The sequence below is a fragment of the Schistocerca americana genome, chromosome 1, assembly GCF_021461395.2.
Source record: "Schistocerca americana isolate TAMUIC-IGC-003095 chromosome 1, iqSchAmer2.1, whole genome shotgun sequence".
Classification (NCBI taxonomy): domain Eukaryota; kingdom Metazoa; phylum Arthropoda; class Insecta; order Orthoptera; family Acrididae; genus Schistocerca; species Schistocerca americana.
The window spans coordinates 236,641,877-236,655,448 of NC_060119.1; the positions used below are offsets into that span (position 1 = coordinate 236,641,877).

At 37.0% G+C, this 13,572-nt stretch overlaps 1 protein-coding gene across 2 annotated transcripts in view; it reads left to right on the plus strand.

Annotated features, from left to right (window-relative positions):
* LOC124622270 (zinc finger protein 16) overlaps positions 1-13,572 on the plus strand; it is a 138,892-nt gene that overhangs the window by 38,520 nt on the left and 86,800 nt on the right. For both annotated transcript variants that reach the window (XM_047148043.1, XM_047147971.1), the window contains exon 2: positions 3,560-3,674. In XM_047148043.1, the coding sequence (XP_047003999.1) occupies positions 3,651-3,674 (24 nt within the window). In that variant the 5' untranslated portion in view covers positions 3,560-3,650. The remainder of the gene's footprint in view (positions 1-3,559; positions 3,675-13,572) is intronic.

The following is a 13,572-nucleotide window of genomic DNA, read 5'->3' on the forward strand; positions in this document are numbered from 1 at the left end:
GCAGTATTGAGCCTCAAATGGATGCAGGTTGCAGTCTTTATGCAGAGATGAAGAGACTTGCACAGGATAGACTAGCATGGAGGCTGCATCAAATCAGTCTTTGAATTAAAGAAGAAGATGATGACAACAACAGCAGCAGCAGTAGCAGTAGCGTGATAAGTCCTGGGAAGTGGAAAGGGGGAGGGGGGGAACTCGGAGTATTATCGTCTGGTACCATCTCCCTGACCTCACTGTATCTGATTACTTTTGATGGTTATTTTTCCTTCATTTTACTTCTTCACCTGATTTCTTTGCATCAGATGATACCACAAAAGATGAAATTGGCTGTCCACTATTTCCTCCTAATGGAATCCTGTAGGCTATGATTATATTAGCCAACAGAATTTTACTTTTTTACTGTAACTGGCATGACAACAGCTAATCTTTGTGTTTTTTGGTGTGATGATAATGAAAATGTTAATGAAAATGCAAGATCAGTTCTCGTTTTGAAGTTATATTAACTTTACGTTATTGCCTCTGTAGGCTTATGCATAAATTTATCTTGGTGTTATTCCTTGGAGGAAGGTCACTCAAGGCACAACTGTTTTGTCTGGCATTTGTAGCTTTCTGCAGTTGATTCTCAAGTTAGTGTCCAGCAGTAATAGGCTAACATTGATGGACTCCACTTTCCCTTGAATCTCATTTCCGTGACTGAAATTAGCTGGTGGAAGTGTTGTCTGTGTTTATCAGAAAGAAGTCCAAGTGGGACTCTAGGAAATCTAACTTAAAGGACATGTTGCACCCCAGTCTGTTGTAGCAGTGCAGATGATTTGCCACAAGATAGTTTTCTCCCCTATTGTTTCTTAGAAAGTTTATTGACAAAGGCATCCCAACCTAAGTTTTCATCACTTGCCAGGATTGTTTTGAAAAGCTCATCTCTGTACAGTTTCCATATGTAGGAACCCATGAAAATCCCCTCTTTTATTTTCTCCTCACAAAGACTTGGAAATTTCTCATGCAAATAGAGAAATGCTTCCCCAATTTGTCCGTGGAATTAAAGAAGTTTTTCATTAGGCCTAATTTCATATGAAGAGCAGAGGGAAATGTGTTCTAGGATTCAACAAGCGCTTCACACATAAAATAGTGAGATCCTGGTTCAAGTGATTGACTCTAAGCCAGTCTTTCTCCTTATAATGAACTGCTTTAGTGCGGCTATCCCAGAGGCGCAAGAAACAACAGGATTTGGTGTAGCTGTGTTGGAGCCCAAGTAATATGCCTATGATTTTCAGGTCCCTGGAAATCTGCCATTTAAACTTCTCATAGTTCAATCACAATAACAATTGTTTCAGTTTATCATATGTTTCTTTCACAATAAGGTGCATACCTAGTTGGAATCGATGATAACATTTTGCCATTGTGCAGTAGCACACACTTGAGACTTAGTTTGGAGGAGCCAATGAACAACCTCCACTGTATACTTTTATAGTCAGTGCCCATAGCTGCCATTAGTCTGTACATCACTACAAAATACCAAGTTATTTTCACTTTCAAAAAATGGAAGGAGTGGCATATGGTGGGTACAGAACACAGTCACATTTACTGTCTTCATCCACTGTTGTAGTCTTGATGCCAACAGTTTAGCATTAGCTTTCGGTGATTCCAGATTTTTTACTAGGTCATTAACTTCTCACTGTGTTATTTTGAGTACCTCTGTACACTCATCGTTACAAACAAAATCAGTATTTTTGAAAGAACACTGGTTTGACGCTGATGGTGCAGCACTAGTTTCACTACTGCCCTCAGCACTGTCACAATAGGGCGAGACAGGAATAGGCAATCTTTCTCTGCGAGGCCCTGGTCGCATGGCCAACAGTATGTTAGTATATGTCAAGGGAGACTTATCTTGAAAGTACCATAGCATAGCCCATGGAAGATTTTTTACAATTCAACCACTAATGAAGACTCGAGACACAAGACATGCAACAGACATGGGGAGCCCAGGGCTTGTCCTGGTCCCAGATTTTGCTGCCAAAGTGCAGTCTGTACGCCCTCCTAATATATGGCATAATTGTCTACTTTGCGATTTCAATTTAGCCTGTCTACAAATGTAGCAAAAACTATCAGTACTGTGTATGCATTTCGTTTTGAATAACAGGAATTGCTATAACCACACACACTAACTACACTTCAGTAACATGTTCTTCTTGCACACAAACAGAACACAACTCATAACAGACTGAAACTGTCCTTAAATGAAGCAAACACTATGATGACACAGAAGTTAGTGTTTTTGTTGTTGAGATTTATGTGATCCTCTTAAACTCAGCCATTGAGTTGGGTGTGCTGATTGACTTTCTTTATCTGTTACAATTTGCAGAATGTTTTTCAGACCATTTAAAGAATGTACGCAGTAGAAAAGTTTGTCCAGGACACTCTCTTCTTCTTGCATAAACAAGATAAAGATGTAAAGCTTTCTTGGGCTTCGTGAATATAGATACTTGGGAAAATGCATGACACAATGCTGTCTTGTAATACTTATTTGTTATGACCTGTTTTGGTCATTGGCCATCATCACGGAAGAAAAATTACAGTCACAACATCACGTCATTCATATCTTCACATCCAAAGAATACTTTATCAAAGTCAAAATGTGTAAAACAATGAACATATGTTTCCAGTATTAAAGCAATATGTCTTGATCAGTGGTAAGCAATACACTGGCTATCAAGTTCTCAGGTTCAGTCATACATGTGTGCTTGACAGCCAGTGTATTGATTGTTTTCTAACTAGGGAGAGGCCGTCACCAAACAGAATGGGGCATTGGTTAAAATAAAGTACATTGATAAAAATAATGTAATACCATCATATCTGAGGAAGATGGAGTTTATATTGGCTCATAATATGTTTTCTATAAGCGGGGTGCTAGGATGGTTACTACAAAAAGAGCATAGCTGCTTCCTCACCAGTGCTCATCTTGCTGAGCTAGCACTCCATCTCTAATGCCCCTGATGTTGTCAGAATGAGATACGTGTGATAGCATTGAAAGATTTGTACCAGACAGTGCACCTTCCTGAATTTTTTTCAGATAGGGAGAGTAGTTCATTATGACCACTCTATGCATTCATTAACTTTGACTGAGTAGACAACAGCTCATTATTCCAGTTTACTAATTTAAGAATGTGTTGCTCTTCATTTGTTCAATTTTATTTATTTTCAAAAGATGCTAAAGTTTTGTCTTAGTGTGCAGATGCACGAGTTTCTGGAAATAACATTAAAGTTTCAGATACAAAATTTAAACTAATCTTATTTTGATCTTAATTTGATTTTTTAATCTCACTCATCATATCATCTATTAGTAAGAGCATTAATGGCCAAATATATGGCAAAAACCATATCATAAGTCAGCTAAAGACTAAAAGTATGACCAAGAAACACCTATTGGCATTTATGATGACTATGCTAGTGGGAAACATTATTGACGTAACTGATTTTAATTGCTCTAATTTAATTGTTGCATATGTTGTTAAATTAATTGATTAATTAAAGTTTTTGCAATTAATAAAATACATGGATGTTTCAGCTTACTCTTCTCCTGCTGATGGAGTGACAGCCAACGTGGAATGATTGATGCTTCTGCACCATAATTTCCATCTGTGTATTCCATAGCACCCATGCCACATGTGGGGCATTTCATGGTAGGTTTACAATAAGATGAATATTGGTTAATTGAAACTCAGTGTTACTTCATAGTGTAAAGTTGTCTGTACCTGCTTTACGTAGTTTGAGAAATGTGGGTAAGGAGTAAGGACCGGGCTGAAAAAAATTCTTATTCCGAAGTAGATAATGTACTGCTTATCACCTTGATGTCAACATATTTGTGTGATGGCAGTGTCATTTATCACATTTTCAAGTTAAATGCACATATTATACTTTCATACATCTATGTCTATGTAACACTCAACAAGACGCCACAAAGTGTATAGCAGAGAGGATAGCTTGTGCCACCAGTGGTCATTTCCTTTCCTGTTCCCTCACAAATGGAGCAAGGGAAAAGTGAGTGATATATGCCTCTGTAGCTCTAATTTCTCTTGTCTCATTTTTGTAATCTTTGCGTAAAATCTACATTGGTGGCAGTAGAATTGTTCTGCATTCAACTGCAAATGCCAGTTCCCTATATTTTTGGTAAAAGTGTCCTCCTGGTGTAGGCCTACCTGGCTTTCTGTTGCGTGCTTCTGTTAGTAAATGTTGGTGCAGCGGGAAGTAAATGTGAAGGGTCATAGTTGGTTGTCAGTAGCCTATCAGAATGCTCATTTGTAATTTCCTGTGATTCGTTAATTAAGTTAGTTGGTACTTTGTTATGTTGGGTTATGTTGTCAGAAATTTCAGCAAAATTGGAAATGCGAGAAGGTTATTGCAATGACAAACGCACATCGTGGGCTACACTACTCAACAGTTCATGATGGCAATCATGTTTCATGTTTAGATTCATTGGATTTGCCAATCCTCAACCAACTTGTCACATTTAAATGTGAAATTTAAGAGCCTTCGTGACATTTGCCTGTGCGAGTAATTTTTGAACATGAAATTTAATTTCTATTTCACTTCCTTTTGTTGCCTCAGTAGGCTGGTGACAATTGGCTGAATACGAGCCTTCGACCCACTTAGCGATTTTACATAGGACGAGGATTTTCTCTGGTTCTCAGCAAGATCTTTCACTGATGTAAGATGTTGGAAGCAGTTGTATACTTTGTGCATCAGTCTGTTTATAGATGCACAAATTTCTATTAACTTTTGCCTGTTGATATTTCGGCATTCTTTTTTGAGCCAAGCGTGTAACTATCTCTTTTCCTCAGCTTAGCAATATGTCAAAGCAGGTACCACATGCAAAGTAAAATTTTTTCCTTGCTTTGTCACTAAAATGGTCAACTGAATATATCATAAGAGATTTGACAGTTACACACTGTTCCAATTAATTGAATGGTATTCCTTTTTGTCTGATGTCATCCAGGCATCTCCCAAGTGTCTTTAGTTCTCACTCTCTCTGTGTGTATCGAAAGGATCAGATTATTAACTTAGAAACACTGCTGAAATAAGCAGTGTTGCCCACCGAGTTTGACACTTACCAGTCATTATCTCATTACCTTTTCTCAGAACTGCAAAAATAATAAAGTAATTTAAAAAAAGTTTCTTACTTACAATTACCAGAGATTGTAAATTTTCTGTGTTGTACCACTTTAGCTGTGTACATCAGAGAAATTTTGAGTGGTGGCATATTGCTAATTTTGTAGCTGACATTTTCTCCCATTACCGGATCTCCAGCATTGTTTTTGTGCAATATGTATAAAATAGTATGGCTGAATGGTGACTCTGTGTGTCATATGGATAACCTGGATTGCTAGATCTATTGCCATAGTGTACAGATATTTTCCTTGGTTGGTCTGTGAGGTTGTTAGGGAGCCACTTTAAAGAAAAATTATAAATCCATAAGTGAAGCCTTAGGCAGACGAAGCAGCAGCAGACACTCAGCGAGCAGATGTCCTGTACAATGATTGCACCATCGTGTTTTGCCACTATTCGTTTAGTGCAGATTAAGGATGATAGAACCAAGTCGTGAATATAAAATTTTCTCTGTAACTTTTGCAAATGCTCCAATTGGCTCTTTCCAAATTAGATTAGATTCGGTTTTCATTCCATAGACCCAAAAAATGAGATGATTCTCATAGGTGTGGAAAATGTCAGAAAGTATAAAATAAAAACATAAAACATTTGAATAGAATACTTACTGCCCTGATCATTCGTCAGGAGATAGTCGGAACAGGTTAATACAATGCAGTAAACTGGAACAGCTAATATTTGCAGAATTAACACACTGTCAGAATGAAACACTGTTATGCACTATTAATAAATTTATCATAAATAAAATACCTAATCTTGACTGTTGTGACCAAGTGTTCTCAAAACTGAAATCTAACAGATATTTCTGCTTAAGCTGGCTTAACAATCTCTGTTAAGATATTCATCTCTGGAGTAGAAGGAGTTGCCTATCAAAAAGTTTTTCAAACTCTGTTTAAACTGTGCTTTATCTGAAACCCGAGTTTTTAATGGTTGCTGGCAATTTGTTGAAAATGTGTGTTCCTGAATATTGTACCCTTTTTTGGACCAAGGTACCTGAGTTTAGGTCTTTACGTAGATTGTTCTTATTCCTGGTATTGATATTATGTGCTGAGCTATTGGTTGTAAATAGAGATGTATTAATTGCAACAAATTTCATTAAGGAATAAATGTACTGAGAAGCAGTGGTTAGAATACAAAGTTCCTCGAACAGGTTTCTACAAGATGTTCTTGAATTTACACCACAGATGATTGTTATCACATGCTTTTGCACCCTAAAAACTTTTGTTCAGTTTGATGAGTTTCCCCAGAATATGATCCCAAATGACATAATAGAATGAAAGTAAGCAAAGTATGCAAGTTTTTTTATAATTATATATCCTACATCTGACATCATTCTCACAGCAAATACAGACTTGTTTAGGTGCTTAAGCAATTCTGTGGTGTACCCTTCCCAACTGAATTTTTTATCGAGTTGTAATACCAGAAATTTAACACTTTCAGCCTCTTCGATCTGCCTGTCTTCATATGTTATACTCATGCTGGAAGGAAATCTCTTGCAGGTCCAGAACTGCATATAGTGGGTCTTCTCAAAGTTTGATGACAGTGAATTAACTTTAAACCACTTATTAATGTCAGTGAAAATATGATTAGCAGCTATTTCTAAACCTGTACTTGCCCTGCTGCTCATTGCAATGTTTGTATCATCTGCAAACAAAACAGACTTAGCATCTTACAATGTCTCAGATGAGAGGTCATTAATGTACACAAGAAAAAGCAACAAACCCAAGATGGAACCTTGAGGAACACCACATGTAATTAATTCCCAGTCAGATGAAGACTGACTGCTTACTGCACAGGTATCTCGCATTGACACCCTTTGTTTCCTGGTAGATAGATAAGACTCAAACTATTTCGCAGCATTACCGGTGACACCATAATATTCTAATTTACATAAGAAAATGCTGTGGTTCAGACAGTCAAAGGCTTTTGACAGGTCACGGAAAATGCCAGTAGCCTCTAATTTATTATCTAATGAATTATGTACATTCTCACTATAAGTATAAATAGCTTTCTCTATAACAGAACCCTTCAGAAATCGAAACTGTGACTTGGACGATATATTATTTGCAGTCAGATGCTTAAGGAGACGCTTGAACACAACCTGTTCAAATATTTTTGAGAAAGCCATCAAAAGTGAAATTGGTTGATAGTTTGATGGTATCTGTTTATCCCTCTTCTTGTAAAGAGGCTTAACTTCAGCATATTTTAGCCAGTCTGGAAAAATTCCGCTGATAAGAGATTGATTACACAAATAAATTAAGATAGAACTCAACTCACTTGAGCACTCTTTGGTTAACTTTGTTGATATGTTATCACACCCACTGGAATTTTAAGGATGTTATGATGGATGCTACTTCTTTGGGAGACATGAGTGTCATTTCCATTTTACTGAAGTTATTTTTAAAGACTGGTTTCAGATACTCCATTGCACAGTTCACTGAACCTGATCACCTCAGCTGTCAGTAACAGAAATGAAGTTCTTGTTTAAGAGGTTTGCAACATTACATGTACTTGTTATCAAAGTCTCATTTATTTTTAGAACTATCTGTTTCCCTTTCTTTTTGACCCCACCTGTCTCTGTCTTCACAATATCCCATACAGTTTTTATTTTGTTACCTTAATTAATTATCTTTTTCTCATAATAAAGCTGCTTCGATTTCTGAATATCAAGCTTCAATGTTTTGCATTATTCTTTGTAATACATTATTACAGTTCTAACATCGGAGCTGTTCCTAGATAGTATATACACTCTCCTTTTTGTCCTACATGATATCTTTATTCCTTGTGTAATCCACAGTTTGCTTTTTGACTTCAGTGTGATTTGAGTTACCTTTAGGGGAAAACAATTTTCAAAAGTGGAGGCAATTTTATTAATGAGTGCTTTGTATTTTCCATTTGAGTCAGACGTATTGTAAATATCTATCCAGTCCATGTCTGTGAGCAATTTCCTGAATTTCTCAATTTTTGACTTATTTATTACCCTCCTGCACTCAGATTTAATAGATTTTTTTTGTCCTGACAAGTTTCAACATTTAACATAAGATGCTGCATGTCATGATCAGATAGTCCATTTACTGTTGGTTTCGTGATATGACTTTTTTCCCTAGATTTGTCTACAAATATATTATCAATAGCAGTTTCAGAGCACTTACATATCCTAGTAGCAAAGTTCACAGTAGGAACTGAATTGAATGATAGTGTTACTGACTTCAATAATTGTTCACTGACAGAGCTTTTCAATAAATCCACATTAAAATCCCCAGCAACCACTATTTCCTTGTTTTTTACTTTGAGATGGGACAGCAGAGCTTCCAGATTTTTTATGAAGAGGTTAAAATACCTACTATTATAAAGGACTTATTATGAAATACTACTTCTGTTGCACAAGCTTCTAGGTTCTGCTCTGAGCAAAATTTATTAATGTCAATATTCTTGAAATCAAAACAATTTCCTACAAATATGGCAACTCCTCCTTTCTCCATATTTTCTCTACAGAAATAAGAAGCTAACTTGAATTCTGTAACATTTAACATATCTATACCAGTGATCATATGACGTTCAGAGAGGCAGATTATATCAACTGGTTTGCTCAACTCTAATTCTTCAACACAAATAAGCAACTCATTAAGCTTACCCATTAGTCCTTGGATATTCTGGTGGAATAGTGATAACTGATTTTGTGCACTGGCTGAATTACAACTGGATGAACCTAATTTTCCTGCCAATTTTTGGGTATCTTTAGTTTCAATAAGAGGCTGTCTGCATGAATTGTGTACATTAAAATTTGCCTGTTTTATCAATGCGAATGTCATTTTCAGCTTGTCTCTGAACATCTTTTGTTTCTGCCCTCCCTAACGCAAAAAAAAAAAAAAAAAACACCTGCTGATCTGTCTCTTGTACCCACTGGTACTTTACCACTTGTGACAGTGCCCCCCTTAAGTTATTTACTATTATCCCAGACAGTTTTCCTTTCCCTTTCCTGTTGAGATGAAGGCCATGCCTAGTATAGTCCCACCTGCTGATAGAGTCAACATGAACCACACCGATATGAGACCCCATATCTGATCCAAGCAGCTGTTCCACCGTTAAATTAACTCTTCTAACAGAAGAGTTTAAATGAGTCCAGTCATGGCGCTTCAGAATAGACACAAGCCCAATACCAGTATGTCTTGTTGCTGAAGCTATCTTTACCAGGTCACTCTCAATTGAATAATTAGGGTTCCTATCTATACTGTTGCCCGCCCCACCCACTTTTACCGCAGTGTCTTCCTTTGTGAAGTCTTTACAAAGTGAACCTACATCCTCTATTGCGTTATCCAGACTTGCACTAGGTTTAAAAGAGCTTGTGACCTTGTAACCTGACCTTAGTTCATCCTGCAACAGTTGACCTCTACCATGTGAACTACCTAAAAACAAAACTTCCTTCTTCTTCACAGCTCTATCTGACTTCTTACTTTTCAAACACTTTTTGAAAGTTTGTTGTGTTCTGTCTAATCCTACATCTATTTGTGACTCATCAGTTTCCAACTGTGCCAACAGATCAAACCTGTTTTCCACATTCACAACCACACTGTCTGAGGACGTCCTATTTCTCCTAAAACCTCTCTTTTCCCTTCTCCCCCCTTAACCTTTTCAGATCTTGTTTCGCTTTATCTAGTTCCGCCCTAAGGGCAGCAATCTTCTCCTCCTGTTCCACTGTCTTCCTATCTCTACAGCAAATCCTACACAAGCAATGAGCCTTGTTTATTTCCCCAATTCCCAAGCTGCTACAGTCACACACAGAGACGAGACATATAGAAGAATATCTACTGCTGCCTGAGCCCCTGCTTCAGTTACATCACTTCTTAGTTCCTTCATTGCCCATGGAAAAGTTAGGAAAGGGCTGTGGGGACAAACTGGCTAAAATCAGATTGTGAGAGCCGGTGACTTGTGGCCAATATTGAACTTCTCACCAATTTCCAAAAATAATTGTGAAAATATAAGGAGACAAAATATTGTATTGTAGTGTTTAGTTTTCAGTGTGATTATTTAACCTGATTTGCAAGGGAGAAAATCTTTCTGTTAATGTCACTATAAATAAATGCAGATAAAGTTGAAAATTTAATGTTAATTGCTAACTATCGTATTATGTCCATAAATTACTTAACAAAAATAGGGAGATGTTTGTTGGGATGGGGAAGCAGGTATGCAGTGAATCTACTAATTTAGTCAGGCTGATCTTGATGGGGGGCAAGAGAGATGTAGTTCAAAAGCACTTTTACAAAACTTACATAAAAGTATTTTGTTTATATACCCCCTACATTTCAAGTATCAGTTGTCAATGGAATGCAGGGGTGGGGTGGGGGGTGGCAAGAATGTACCTCATAAAGACCTGTCATCTGTGAAAGGGTTCACACAAGATTGCATATCATTCACTAAAAACCATCTGTACAGCGCACTTGCAAAAATAATTAATTTCTAGATATACAATTTAATCTTGATAGTTTCATTGTTTTTGAATGTGCACATTTGTTGCCACATTTACCAGGTGTCAGTAAATATTATCTACTACAGAATGTTTCAGAAAAAAATGACCCAACTTTATAACCTGTTGTCTACATAAGCACTCATTGCCAAAGACTGAAACTCATAATGCTTATTGCCAAATGTTAGAGTTTAAAATGTCTGCTGTTCGACATCATTGTTAGTTCTGTATATGCAATTTGTTTTTTGAATAATTTTTATACCCATTTATTACTTTTTTTAAAGTGCTGATTTTACTGAAAAACCACGTCTAGAAATTACACAGTTGTGTCTAATATAAACATAAATTTAGCATTCAACTGATAACATCCATAGAAAATATTTCTTAAACAATGGAGAATCCAGGATGGAATAATGACAATGTTATGAAAAGGATAGATTGCTACTCACCCTATAGTGGAGGTGTAGAGTTGCACACAGGCAGGACAAAAAGACTACTAATCATGTAAGATTTCAGCCTCAAGGCCTTTTTCTGAAATAGACAGCATACACACATACACACACACACACACACACACATTCACGCAAACAGCTCACGCACACATGTCAACTGTGTCTGGCTGTCGTCGGCAGCCAGAGACAGTGGTCATGCGTGTAGCTGCATTTGGGTGTGCATGTGTGCGTGTGCATGCATGTCTGCGTGCGTGTGCGTTGTCTGTTTCAGAAAAGGCTTGCTGGCCGAAAGTTTACGTGCTTCGTTGTATTGAAAATATTTCTTAAAATGTTTGTTACAGCCCAGCGTTCATTCAGATGCACAAATTTGAGCTCTATTAGGCTCAAAGACAAAGCAACTGCCATACTTTACTACCTTCAGCAAAAGTAAGTGGAGGAAGTAGGAGGGTGGGGGAAGCTTTTTGGTATTTGAAGAATGTTATTGTTCATTAACAAAAGCTGCTGCAAGGATGTATTCTTTGTTATTGACACATTATTGGAAAAGTTGTACAGGTACGTTCTTGGCGAAGAAATACTATTGAAAGTTAATGTTACAGGAAACAAACAATTACGTGGTTCCTTGGAGTAAAAAATCATAAAAAAACATACTTTTGTGAGTATGTTTGTATCCAAAAATTAAATTGTACAACTTTTCAGATAATGTTAAGATTGACTGAAGATCAGCTTTAGACTGAAACTTGTCTCAACAATAAAAAGCATACCCATGCAGCATTTTGGTGCTAACTAATGCTGTCTTTTGAATTGCAACTCTTAATTGTAAGAGTGCACATTTTCACAATCACACACAAAAGGAATATGGTAGTATCAACTGTAGGTTAGTACAACAGAGTATGCCATCATATACTTCACTAAAGAAACAACAAATGGAGGCAATGGTTGCTCATGGTACAGCAAAACCTTGCTTGCTTCATGTGGAGTGCCAAATCCTGACACTTCACAATCCACTCAAATCCTAGATGTGGTTTATCTTCTTTCCAAAGTTGAAAGAGACCATCCATAGGTTACATTTTGAGAAATCATAAAAATATTCTTAAAAAAACATTTCACAGAACCTTCAGTAAGTGATTTGAGAGGGTACAAAATTTATACAACTTACAAAAAATATGCTAAGAAGATAGCAAGCATATTTCTTCTGAGAACTTGCAGAATGTAGCTCATCCTGGTGTACAGATTCCACAGAGTAGTGCCATTGTGTGTACTGAAGAGAAGGTAATAGTCTTAATGGCTCATTCCATGATGTCATCTAGAGTATGGTATATGCACTAAGTTGTTGAAGCAGTGAGCCCATGTAAAGAGAATGACCATTATTTTGTGTCAATCAACACATGGGAATGTGCAATATCAGTTGGAACTTTTGCTTAGGAAACTGCTGGGGATGGTAAGATCATACTTCACATGCCAAAAAACCAGAAAGTGAGGAGGCAAGCTAATACTTGTGTTTGCTGCTGTGAGACGGCAAGTGATGTCAAAAACTGTGTTCCGCATATTGTGACTGGCACGTGACGTTGAAAGGGAGGCTGTTGAAGCAATTCTGTGGTCTGGTTTCATCAGTTCCAAAAATATGTGCACACAGGGATCTTAAAAAAGCCATTTATCCTTCACAAGGAATTTCTTCTCTAAGATTGATGTCTGTTCCATTGTATTCAGATTGTACATTTTTAGCCTAGTGCTCTATGGCAACACAGTGACAGTGAAATTGCATCTGCAAATTTTTGAGCAGTCATCAATAAACTGGACAACAGTTAACATTTGTGTATTATTTCCAGTAAAGTGTAACCAACACCTTGTCTCCATGACAGCTAAAGTGATAAAGTAATGTTCGTAAATCCGTGATTAATGAAGTTGCCAATAAGTGTTGTTATTTTCTTCGTAGTCCCATGCTCACTACTCTTTTAAGTGGAAAGAGATGACATACCTCTTTCATAAGTGCACTTTCTTCTGGCAGAACGGTTGAAGTGAAAGCTAGAGACATGAAGGAAAAACTTGCCAGCCCTTTTCATTTGTCAGTCTTCCTTTCCATTTAACGTTTCTGCCAGAAGAAGGAGCCACCAGTTCCAAAAGCTTACATGTTTCTGTATCTTTTTATGTGTGTTTTCACTTGCTACAGCATAGTGAGTACAAGATTTTTTCGTTCTCTGTTCATACTATATTTCATAAGCTCAAAAGTTATTTGAGATGAAAAAGTCAGTTGCTTTACACTCTATATAACTGTCAGTGCTGGAGAAGATGATTATGTTTATGGCTCACCCGATTGGCAGACTATTTGTGTGTGTGTGTGTGTGTGTGTGTGTGTGTGTGTGTGTGTGTGTGTGTTTGTGTGTGTAGAGCAACTAACTTCACTAAACTAAACCATTGCTGTACATTTCTTACTGTTACATTTCTTTGATTGCTTAGCTGAGTGTGTTCAAAACTAAGTCACAGTGTAAACTGTTATAGTCTTTG